The 12,945-nt window shown below is 43.4% G+C and overlaps 1 protein-coding gene across 7 annotated transcripts in view; it reads right to left on the bottom strand.

The window, feature by feature from the left end:
* LOC134340988 (suppressor of tumorigenicity 14 protein homolog) overlaps window positions 1–12,945 on the bottom strand; it is a 176,142-nt gene that overhangs the window by 58,328 nt on the left and 104,869 nt on the right. For 5 of the 7 annotated variants that reach the window (XM_063038649.1, XM_063038648.1, XM_063038645.1 and 2 more), the window contains exons 11-17: window positions 11,489–11,619; window positions 10,284–10,388; window positions 9,521–9,628; window positions 9,039–9,152; window positions 5,627–5,755; window positions 1,395–1,578; window positions 848–1,119 (exon numbers count right to left, since the gene is read on the bottom strand). In XM_063038649.1, the coding sequence (XP_062894719.1) occupies window positions 848–1,119; window positions 1,395–1,578; window positions 5,627–5,755; window positions 9,039–9,152; window positions 9,521–9,628; window positions 10,284–10,388; window positions 11,489–11,619 (1,043 nt within the window). The remainder of the gene's footprint in view (window positions 1–847; window positions 1,120–1,394; window positions 1,579–5,626; window positions 5,756–9,038; window positions 9,153–9,520; window positions 9,629–10,283; window positions 10,389–11,488; window positions 11,620–12,945) is intronic. The other 2 variants (XM_063038646.1, XM_063038651.1) reach the window with 1 other exon arrangement.

Consider the following 12,945-nt stretch of genomic DNA (forward strand, 5'->3'; position numbering starts at 1 on the left):
AAGCGGTGCGCCTCTCACGAGTGGGTGAGAAGTATCAGACAACGACCAGGGTGGAAAGGTACGATCAGCGGGAACCCGGTGTGTGTCCGCCCTTGCCTGGGTGCCGGGTTCACTGCAGAGGATCGACCGCATCTGGAGGAGGGGTCACAGTCGGTGACCTCAGGTGACATCACCAAGGACCCGCCCAAAAGCTGCTTGTTTGTTTGTTTGTTCATCTCGCCGGTCTGTGAGTGAAGCCGTGTCTGAATGATCAGTTGTTCCTGTTCTCTCTCTCTCTCCCTGCACGTTGTCCATCGCCATGGCAACGATTACTGCGAACTGAACTACTAAACTACTAAACTGGACTGAACTTTGAGTCACTTTGAAATTTGGTCATTTACCCCTAGACAACGATAGAGCTTGATTGATGCTGTTATCTTAATTCTGTGCACATGTGTGGTTATCATTGTTGAACTGTTGCATTTATTATCCTTTCGATTACTGTGTTGCTTGTTTCTTTAATAAAACTTTCTTAGTTCTAGTAATCCAGACTCCAACTGAGTGATCCATTTCTGCTGGTTTGGCAACCCAGTTACGAGGTACGTAACTGGGTAAATTTACTTTGAACTTTGAATTCAAGCACAGGTTTTACACCAAGTTGACATCTAGTTGTAAACCATCCTCAGCTCTATCACCCCAGTTCCCATCCCCCTTCCAAATTAGTTTAAACCCTCCCCCAATGAACTTCTGCCCCTGCAGTATTTGAATGAGTCAGGGTTGTTACTGTCCCATGAAGTTGGTGTGAGAGTCAGCAGCATGAAGCAATGAGACTCAGCAGACTGACATGTTGCAAGGTAGCTGCACTCACCATTTTCACTCGTTGCTCCCCAGCCCGTCACCCAGGTGGATTTGCCCACAGGGAAATTGTGTGAAGCATCAGGGAGACAGACAGGTTGAATGACACTGGTGAAAGACACAGGTTGAGCCAACTCCAACAGGGCAATATCATTGTCAAATATCTGTGGGTTATAATGCTCATGAACAATGATCCGTTTGATATTCCTCTTCACCACTCGATCATTCAACTGGTGTTGAATATGAAGTCCAAGGTATGCCATCCAATTACCAGGATCAGAATACCTGCAAGGCGGCCCAGGGAGATGAGTTAGTACTGGGGGTGTGGGGTTACAGTGCCAGAGATGGAGGAGGTGTGTGGTAAGATTGGTGAGTATGTTGTTGCAGGGAGACGCGGAGAAACGACAGTGACTAAGTAAGCTGGAGGCGGGGGTGGGCACGAGACATGTTGGGGTGCGGATGGGTGGAGACAAGAGACAAATTCCCCCCTCCCCCATGTACTCATTCCTTTGAGGGGGGAGCATCTCCCAGAAGTTCAAACTTTCCCACTGAATACTGACCTCACACCCTGGACATCCTGGAAGCAGTGGGATGCCGACACCAGCCAGCTCTTGGAGATCACTGAGGCCCCACATGTACTTCTGTGATCCTTGAAGTGTAGGCTGACTTGCCAGGGCCATTCACCAATTTCTGCGTCCATACCACCCACAATACGGGAGTGTTTGTACGGTCGAGACCCACAAGCTGTAAGCAGGTATTCGCAATTAATAGAAGCACAACAGCCACAACTTCACCCACCCACCTCTCTCGTAAAAGATCAATGGGGCTTCCTCAAAGCTCAGCCCATCACTGAGCCCAACCACCAGCAGTATTTCACCCTCTTCTACATAACCCAGCTTTATTCGAAGCCCACCACCCCAGTTCATCAGAACCCCCCCTCACTCCACCTCTCTCCAACAAACGAGAAAGTCAGATCCCTTGTTCACTTTTCCACATCACCACATCCTACCAATTCCACATCGGCAAGGATCCATGGTGTCAGCCTTCCATGTGCTGAGCATCCCAGTGCCGAGGCAGAGTAGTCTCTAAAGGTATACATCCTTGACTGAGGATAATTTCCCCTCCAGACTTCAAAGCACATTCTATAATGATGTCCCCAGCTCGACACTCCCCAGTGACAGAAAACAGCCTTTCAACATCACACTTTCAGTATCTCTGAATCACCCACCTCTGAACAGATCACTTTCATTCATCTAATCTCCACTGAGTAATCACCAAGCTTCTTCTGTGAACTGTCTCAAGACAATCCCCCTCACCCCAGGAGTAAGACTTTTAAAATCACAGTGCGTTGACCCCAATGCCACTATTTCCTTTTTCAGCTACCAAAACTGTGTAACACTATTAAAGTGGTCTGATCAAAACTGTGTGCAGGCTCAGGAGAACTTATGTTTTTACAGCCTGATCCTTCAGAGCACAGTGGTGCTGAAAAGTTTGTGAATTCTGTGGAATTGTCTCTATTTTTGCATAAGTATGACCTAAAATGTGATCGGATCTTCACGCAAGTCCTAGAACTAGATAAAGAGAACCCAATTAAATAAACAACACAAAAAATTATACTTGTTCATTTATTTACTGAGAAAAATGATCCAATAGTACATGCATTTGTTGGAAAATGTTTGTCTACTTTTCTTCTTTTTTGACACCATTCTGTTGTTGATTTACTCTCGTTTTTCGGATCATTGTCTTGTTGCATCATCCAACTTCTATAAGCTTCAGGTGACTGACCGCTACACTACCCTGATATCCTCCTGTAAAATGTCTTGATAGAATTTTGAATTAATTGCTCCCTCAATGATTGCAAGTTCTCCTGGCCCTGAGGCAGTAAAGCAGCCCCAAACTATGATGCTCCCTCCACCATGCTTCACAGTTGGGATGAGGTTTCGGTGTTGGTGTGCAGTGCCCTTTTTCTTCCAAACATAGCAGTGTGCATTTCTGCCAAAAAAGTTCAACTTTTGTCTCATCTGTTCACAGAACATTGTCCAAAAAGCACTGTAGAACATCCAGGTGGCCTTTTGCAAACTTGAGATGTGTAGCAATGTTTTTTGGAGAGCAGTGGTTTCCTCTATAGTGTCCTTCCATAAACACCATTCTTGTTCAGCATTTATCTGATAGTGGACACATGAACAAAGACTATAGCAAGTTCTAGAGATTTCTGCAGGTCTTTTGCTGTTACCCTTGGGTTCTTTTTCACCTCCTTCAGCATTGCACATTGTGCTCTTGGTGTGATCTTTACAAGATGCCCACTCCTAAGGAGAGTAGCGACAGTACTGAATTTCCTCCATTTGTAGACAATTTCTCTTACTGTGGACTGATGTTTAGAAATGCTTTTGTAGCCTTTTCCAGCTTCATGCATCTCTACAATTCTTCTGATAAGGTCTTCTGAAAATTGTTTTGATTGAGGCTTGGTGCACAAAAACAGATCTTTCTCAAGAAGAGCAGGCTCTGTCAGTAACCTGACTTTGTGTGTCTTTTTTATAGGGCAGGACACCTGCACAACACACACCTCCAATCTCATCTCATTGATTGGAACACCTGACTCAAAATAGCTTTTGTAGAAGGAATTACCCCAGAGGTTCACTTATTTTTTCCAACAAATACATGTAATAGTGGATCTTTTTCTCAATAAGTAAATGAACAAGTATAACGTTTCTGTGTTATTTTATTTAATTGGGTTCTCTTTATCTACAAACCACATTTCCAGAAAAGTTGGGATATTTTCCAAAATGCAATAAAAACAAAAATCTGTGATATATTAATTCACGTGAACCTTTATTTAACTGACAAAAGTACGAAGAAAAGATTTTCAATAGTTTTACTGACCAACTTAATTGTATTTTGTAAACATACACAAATTTAGAATTTGATGGATGCAACACACTCAACAAAAGTTGGGACAGAGTTAAAATAAGATTGAAAAGTGCACAGAATATTCAAGTAACACCGGTTTGGAAGACTCCACATTAAGCAGGTGAGGTATCATGACTGGGTATAAAAGTAGCGTCCATCAAAGGCTCAGTCTTTGCAAGCAAGAATGGGTCATGGCTCACCCCTTTGTGCCAAAATTCCTGAGAGAATTGTTAGTCAGTTCAAAAGGAACATTTCTCAACGCAAGATTGCAGAGAATTTAGGTCTTTGAACATCTACAATACATAATATTCTGAAAAGATTCAGAGAATTCAGAAACATTTCAGAGGGTAACGGGCAAGGTCGGAAACCACTGCTGAATGCGCGTGATCTTCGAGCCCTCAGGCGGCACTGCCTAAGAAACCGTCATGCTACTGTGACAATTATAGCCACCTGGGCTCAGGAGTACTTCGGAAAACAATTGTCACTCAACACAGTCCGTCGCTGCATCCAGAAATGCAACTTGAAACTGTATTACGCAAGGAGGAAGCTATACATCAACTCTATGCAAAAACGCCGGCGAGTTCTCCTGGCCCGAGCTCATCTCAGATGGACTGAAAGACCGTGGAACCGTGTGCTGTGGTCAAATGAGTCCACATTTCAGCTAGTTTTCGAAAAAAACGGGCGTCGAGTTCTCCATGCCAAAGATGAAAACGACCATCCAGATTGTTATCAGCGAAAGGTGCAAAAGCCAGCATCTGTGATGGTATGGGGGTGCATCAGTGCCCACGGCATGGGTGAGTTGTATGTATGTGAGGTTACCATTGACTCTGAGGCATATATTAGGATTTTAGAGAGACATATGTTGCCATCAAGGTGATGTCTCTTCCCGGGACGTCCATGCTTATTTCAGCAGGACAATGCCAGACCACATTCTGCACGGGCTACAACAGCGTGGCTTTGTAGACACAGAGTGCGTGTGCTTGACTGGCCTGCTGCCAGTCCAGATCTATCTCCTATTGAAAATGTATGGTGCATCATGAAGAGGAGAATCAGACAACAGAGACCACGGACTGTTGAGCAGCTGAAGTCTTATACCAAGGAAGAATGGACAAAATTTCCAATTGCAAATCTACTACAATTAGTATCCTCAGTTCCAAAACAATTAAAAAGTGTTATTAAAAGGAAAGGTGATGTAACACAATGGTAAACATGCCTCTGTCCCAACTTTTGTTGAGTGTGTTGCAGCCAAATTCTAAATTTGTGTATGTTTACAAAATACAATTAAGTTGGTCAGTAAAACTATTGAAAATCTTTTCTTTGTACTCTTGTCAGTTAAATAAAGGTTCACGTGAATTAACACATCACAGATTTTTGTTTTTATTGCATTTGGAAAATATCCCAACTTTTCTGGAAATGGGGTTTGTAGTTTTAGGACTTAAGTGAAGATCTGATAATATTTTAGGTTATACTTATGCAGAAGTAGAGAAAATTCTACATGATTCACAAACTTTCTAGCACCACTGGACATCAGTATAGTGCCTCATTCCTACAAGCTAACCTTGTGCATCTCCTGAGCACACCCACATTTGCTAGTTTCCTATCATTTAAATATATTAAGCAACACAAGCAGTCTATCTTATCCATTTTAATTCAACATTTGTCAAAATATACAGTATAATTAAGTGATTTGCTAAGTGCTCATGTAACCTAACCCAGCAGAGAGGAATGTCGGGTGAACTGAGGAGACCTAAACCCATGTGGTAGGGAGGTGTGACCAGCTCCACAGTGGAGAGCAATGACCCCCTCCACAGGAGGAAGGTCTGGCCAACCTCTTTGTGAAGGTACTTGGGTATGTCTAACAACTAGAAACTCAATGAGTATTTACCACAATTCTTCTCATCAGAACCATCGGCACAATGTTTGGTCCCATCACACTCAGGATTCTTTTTCCTGATGCAGCTCCCATCCGAACATTTGTATGTGTGCTCAGTACAGACCACAGTGCTCTCATCTGCTGGGAAATGAATATCTGTCATTACCAAACTCACAAACAAATCTCCAGCTTACAGTCCATGGTTCATGGTTAACTCCCCAATATTCATTTGAAAGCCTCCAAGCAAATAACAACACAGGATTGACAGGGTAAAGCTCCCTTTACAATGAGCCATCACTGACTTCACAGGACAGCAACAACCCTGACTCAATCAAATACTGCAGGGGCGGACATGATGGTTCATTCTGGACATGTGAGGCAGAGGATCACTGGGGAAGGATTTAAACTAATTTGGCAGAGGGATGGGAACCAGAGTGATTGGGCTGAGGATGGGGCAGTTGGTTTACAACTAGATGCAGTGTGTAGTGAGACTGTGAGAAAGGACAGGGCAAAATTGCAGTCAGTGGGATGAGTTACAGAATAGCGGGGTGGGGGAGGGGTGGCAAAGTCAAAAAGGGTGATTAATGCAGGACTGAAAGTGTTATATTTCAATGCATGCAGTAAACGGAATAGGGCAAATGATCTTGTGCAGTTAAACATTGGCAGGTATAATGTTGCAGGCATCTGAATCGTGACTGAAAGGAGGTCAAAGTTGGGAGCTTAACATCCAAGAATACACATTGTATCAACAGGACAGGCAAGTAGGCAGAGGGGGTGGGGTGACTCTATTGGTAAAAAAAAATACAATCCTCAGAAAGATGAGACAGAGGATTGGGAGATATAAAATCCTTGCGGTTAGAGTTAAGAAACTGCAAGGGTAGAAAGGCTCTGATGGGAGTTATTTACAGGCCTCCAACCAGTGCCCAGGATGTGGTCTACTATTTACAATAGCAAATAGAAAAGGCACATAAAAAGGAAAATGTTGCGATAATCATAGGGGATTTCAATATGCAGGTAGATTGGGAAAATCAGATTGGTGCTCGATCCCAAAAGAGGGAATTTGTAGAGTGCCTACGAGATGGCTTTTTAGAGGAGCTTGTATTTGAGCCCACTAGGGGAATGACGAATCTGAATTGGGTATTATGTAACAATGCAGATTTGATTAGGGAGCTTAAGGTAAAGGAACCTTAGGAGCTGGTGATCATAATATAATAGAATTCATCCTGCAGTTTGAGGAGGAGAAGCTAAAATTGGATGTATCAGTACTATGGTAGAGTAAAGGGAATTACGGAGGCATGAGAAAGATGGCCAAAGTTGATTGGAAGGGAACACTAGCCAGGGTGACAGCAAAATAGCAATGGCTTTCTGGGGGGATTTCAGTAGGCATAGGAAAGATAAATCACAAAGATGAAGTATTATTCTTAAGGAAAGATGAGGCAACCATGGCTGATAAAGGATGTCAAACATAGTATAAAAGCAAAAGAGAGGGCATCTAATACAGCAAAAAATTAATGGGAAGTTAGGGATTGGAAACCAACAGAAGGCAACTTAAAAAACAAAAAAAAGAGATGAAATAATGAAGGCAAGCTACCATTAATATAAAAGAGGATACAAAAGTTTTTTCAAATATATAAAGAGCGAAAGAGAGATGATAGTGGATATCAGACCACTGGGAAATGACACTGGAGATGTAGTAATGGGGGACAGAAAAATGATGGACAAACTTAATTATTTTGCATCAGTCTTCGCTGTGGAAGACACTTGAAGAATACCAGAAATGCAAGAGTGTCAAGAGGCAAAAGTGAGTGTCATTGCTGGTACTAAGGTGCTTGGGAAGCTGAAAAGTCTGAAGATAAATAAGTCACCTGGACCAGATAAGCTACACCCCAGGATTCTGAAAGTGGTAGCTGAAGAGATTGTGAAGGCATTAGTAATGATCTTTCAAATATCACTAAACTCTGGAATGGTTCTGCAAGACTGGAAAATTGCAGATGTCACTCCACTCTTTAAGTAGGGAGAGAGGCAGAAGAAATGAAATGATAGGCCAGTTATCCTGACTTCAGTGGTTGGAAAGATGTTGGAGTACATTGAGAATGAGGTTGAGGTTTCAGAGTACTTTGAGGCATTTGATGAAATAGGTCATGGTTTTCTAAAGGGGAAATCTTGCCTGACAAATCTGTTACAATTATGAGGAAATGACAGGCAGGATAAACAAAGGAGAGTCAGTGGATGTTATTTACTTGGATTTTCAGAAGGCTTTTGACAAGGTGCCGCAAATGAGACAGCTTAACAAGATAGGAGCCCATGGTATTACAGGAAAGTTACTAGCAAGGATAAAAGACTAGCTGATTGGAAGGAGGCAAAGAGTGGGAATAAACAGGGCCATTTCTGGTTGGCTGCTGGTGATTAGTGGTGTGTCACAGCAGTCAGTGTTGGGACTGCTTCTTTTCACATTATGCGCAAATGATTTGGATGATGGAATTGATATCTTTGTGGCCAGGTTTGCAGACAATACGAATATAGGTGGAGGGGCAGACAGTGTTGAGGAAGCAAGAAGTCTGCAGAAGGACTTAGACAGATTGGGAGAATGGGCAAAGAAATGTCAGATGGAATATAGTGTAGGGAAGTGCATAGGCATGCATTTTGGCAACGAATAAAGACGTGGACTGTTTTCCAAATGGGGAGAAAATTCAAAAATCAGAGGTGGGTGCAAGGGGATCTGAGATGCCCTGTGCAGGATTCCCTAAAGGTTAACATGCAGGTTAATGAAGGCAAATGCGATGATAGCACTCATTTCAAGAGGACTAGAATATAAAAGCAAGGATGCAATATATAAAGCATAAAGCACGGATGAGGCCTCACTTGGAGTATTGAGAGCAGTTATGGGTCCCTTATCGTAGAAAGTATGTGCTGACATTGGAGAGGGTCCAGAGGAGATTCATGAGAATGATCCTGGGAACGGGAGTGTTAACATATGAGGAACATTTAATGGCTCCTACTTGCTGGAGATCAGGAGAATGGTGGGGGGTGGGGGGGGGGTGGTGGGAGGTGGTGGGAGGAATCTGATATGAAAGGTCTGAATAAAGTGCATGTGGAGAGAAAGTTTTCTATAGTGGGGGAACCTAAGACCAGGGGGCACAGCCTCAGAATTGATGGATGTCTATTTAGAACTGAGAGATGAGGAAACATTTTTTTTTAGCCACAGGGTGGTGCATCTGTGGATAGCAATGCAGGCCAAATAAATGAGTACATTTAAAGCAGAGGTTGATAAGTTCTTGATTAATCAGGATGTCAAAGATTACAGGGAGAAGGCAGAAGAATGTGGTCGAGAGGGATAATAAATCAGCCATGATGAAATGGCAGAACAGACTCAATGGGCCAAATGACCTAATTTTGCTCATGTGTCTTATGGCCATCAGCTTACCGTTATTGCAATCCTTCTCATCAGATCCGTCTCCACACTCATGCACCAGGTTGCACTTCTGTACCTCAGGAATGCACTTGCCATTTGAGCACTTCATCTCATCAGCCTCACACTCTGAAAAACACAAGTTCAACAAGTAGCTGACAAAACTGCTGCCTTCTCCTTCCTGGGATCCCTCAAGAGAGTGGGGTACATGGGGGAACCGAGATGTTTTCTGGCCGAGTTGGTGATTTTGTACTACTGGTGTGGGAAGAGGGGGAAGTGAACACAACAGGACCAGACCTGGGGGTGGGGAGGGGAGTGGGCTGGGGATGTGTACCCATGAGACAACTCGAGGGGTGTGGAGAAAGGAAAGGTGCTTGGAGAGGATGAGACAAGAGGGTTTATAAGCAGCAGGGAAACAAATGGTGGGGCAAATCGGGAAGGGATCAAGGATAAGAGAGTAGGTCAGTGCGACAGCAGAAATGGTTGAAGGGACATACCACAGTTTGCTTCATCACTGTTATCGCCACAGTCATTGACACCATCACACACCCAAAATTTCGACTTACACAGCCCTGTACCACAGAGGAATTGTTCACTGGTACACACTATAAAGGAGAGGGAGGAATTATCAACACATTATCTTGAATTTCTAACCCACCATACCCTTACCCTCTTCTCTGGCCCAAGGATATTCATTCCCTCAGGAACTTCCCATCCCCAGTAACAGGGGAGCCACGCCACCCCTCAACCTTGCAATCAGTTCATAACTGATTGGCAACTGACTCAAATCCCCTGCCATGAACCCAAAACCAGACACCTTCACTCCCACCTTGTCCAAGAGTGCACATTTAGGATTTTATCTGATTCAAAATTAAACGTCTCTTCCTATAATGAGGAACAGCCACTTGTCAACAGTTCTACTCTAAGTGTCTAAGAAACAGTAATTTATACATATTGCATACTGTAATATGACTTCCGGCCGGCTGGTGGTGTCGTGGCATCAGCACTGGAGATCAAAGCAGATGGTCCTGAGTTCAAACCCAGCCGGGTCCCACCCTGGGCAGCAGCAGTATCTGCGCAGAAGAAAGGCCTGGCAATCTACTTCCGTATCTTGCCATGAAAACCCTATGGACCCTATGGTCCACAAAGTCACAAAGAGTCGGACTCGACTTAACGACTGAACAACAACAACAAATATGACTTCCCTGTCTCACTGAAAAGACTGCTCCAAAGTGACAGCTTTATTACATAGGCACTTACCACAGCCGATTTCATCACTGTTGTCTCCACAGTCATTCCAGCCATCGCACTTCAGGTCCAACTGAATACATTGGCCATTATTGCAAGCAAACTCTTTTGGGCAAGCTGTAGAAGAAATATACATTAATAATAGTCATTTATACAGCTTATCCAACCCAAGGAATGTCCCATGGCATTAACCAATGCATTTTCAAAACAAAATGAACCATTGAGACCGTCAAGGAGCATTATTGAAAAGGAAGGGAAAAGTGGAGAGGCATTTAATACTTCTGCAGGTCTGCGCACTGAAAGTACAGCCAAGCAAAGTGGCAATAATATTCAAATGGGCAAATGCAAGAAAATGTTTTAAAAAATTAAAATCAAAAGAATTATAGATACTAAAAATTTGAAACAAAAACAGAAAATACTTCGCAGGTCAGGCAGCAGCTGTGAAACAGTTAATGCTGCAAATTGAAGACGGTGCATTGAAGAACCTGAACCTTCCAATGAAGTGTCATTGACCTGAAACTCTGACTGGTTTGCTTTCTGCAGACACAAACTGACCACCTGAATGTGTTCAGCAGTGCTAATTTCTTTTCTGATGAGAGATCAGAATTGGTTTGGTTAATTCACTGTCATTTCAGGATGTTTATTGTATACATTTCTCTGACATTAAATTGGATCTTTGAACCTTTGAAGATGCAAAATCAACACAAAAGGATTCTCGGTTAGTAAATGCGTCAAACATTATGGGGAGAAGGCAAGAGAATAGGGTTAAGAGAGAAAGCCATGATGAAATTGTGCAGCAGACTTGATGGGCCAAATGGTCAAATACTGCTCCTGTGTCTTATGGTCTAAATACTAACTGTTTTATAGAGTTAATGAAAATGGGGGGGGGAGTGGTGAAGGTAGGAGTGAGGCAGAGAGGCTGGAGGGCTTTTGTGGGTCAGACAGCGTCTGTGGAGGGAAATGGACAGACAATATTGCGGGTCAAGTCCTTTCATCTGGATGGAAAGATAGGGAATATAAAAAGGTGGGGGAGAAAGTGGAACAAGAGCTGGCGCTTGATAGGTAGACCCAGGAGGGGGGTAACAGAGGAAAGAGGGGGAATAGCGACAGGGACAGGGAGGTGATAGGTGGATCCAGGTGAGGATGACGATTCACAGAGGGAGGAGAAAAGAGTGGGAACAGCGACAGAGACTGGTAAGTCATATCTCTGTACTCACGTTTACTGGGATCATGAGGTTCAAACGTAGCAAAAAATCCTCGAAATGACCCAGCTGCATCAGAACGGAACCTGACTGTCATCTCATTCTTATTACCCAGCTCCACCATCTTTGGCTTCTCTCCACAGATCCTGGAACACAAAAAGGTAGATTACTCACAAATCAACAAAAAAAAATTAAGTGCATTTATGTAGCACTTTTAACTCAGTGAAATGTACCAAAATATCTTAATATCTCTCAGGAAGACAGAGGTTGTAGAGTCACACAACAGAGAAGCATGAACAATGACTTGCTATGAAGTAAACAAGGGTACCATTTAGCCTGTCCCAGTTTTCTGGTCAATACGTGACAGAACAGGACATTCTTTGTCCCTCATGCATAAAAGAAACCAAAAAGCGAGATTGATTCTGAGCTTCTTTCCCATAGCAACCCTGACCTCATCCTTTCAGAGTTACTACCTTCACCCCGCCCCTCACCATCTCTGCAACTTAAACCAAACCCGTTTTCTATCTTTTCCAGTTCTGACAAAGGGTCTTTGAATTGAAATATTAGCTCTCTTCTTTCCCTGCTGTTGCATGACCTATTGCATGGTTCCAGTATTTCCTAGGTTTACACCTTCCAGACCTTCAGCCAGTCCTGAAGGCTTTGGTTCTCAAATTATTTAAATATCTGAAGCTTTCTGCTTCCACTAATCTTTTCACAACAAGTTCCAGATACCCTCTCCTCCCTCCCCAACTTTCCTCTAGTCCTAACAATTTACCCAAATTCTAGAAAAAAAATGACAGCCAGCCAATTCTGCCCCTTTGTACTGACAGCTGCTACGGTGGTGAGGAGCTGCCAGTTGGCTGAGAGGCAGCTGCAGGAGGAAGGCACAGTAATAGTGGAGGAATGGCCATCTACTTTCAAGTCAGGATTATGCAAAACTCAGGGGTAAGCTACAGGTGTAACCCCGTCCTCATCCTTCCTGACGGCGGAGACTACAGGATTAAGAAACGCTGTGGCTGAAGCTCAGCCGGGATTTCCAGGCCAAATCGAGGCGGCGAAGTCCAGCGTATCCAAGAAGCAGAACCTGTTGTTTGGACGGAGATTTAAGAACTAGGCCAGATTGAAAAGGTCAAGGGTGTCAAGGCCTAAGGCGAGGTGGGGGCCAATTCAGAACACTGCTCCACAACGTTTACTCAGCCCTGTGCTGAACAATGGGACTCTCTTTGTGGACTTCAGTTCAGAAACACTATTTGCTTGTGGTTATTGTTTGTACAGGTTTCCCCTGCCATCCGAAGGTACAGCGTCCCTATGAAACGGTTCGTAAGCCGAAATGTCGTAAAGCGAAGAAGCAATTACCATTTATTTATATGGGAAAATTTTGTGAGCGTTTGCAGACCCAAAAATAACCTACCAAATCATGCCAAATAACACATAAAACCTAAAATAACAGTAATATATAGTAAAAGCAGGAA

Source organism: Mobula hypostoma, chromosome X2 (genome assembly GCF_963921235.1).
Source record: "Mobula hypostoma chromosome X2, sMobHyp1.1, whole genome shotgun sequence".
In the NCBI taxonomy this organism is placed as follows: Eukaryota; Metazoa; Chordata; class Chondrichthyes; order Myliobatiformes; family Myliobatidae; genus Mobula; species Mobula hypostoma.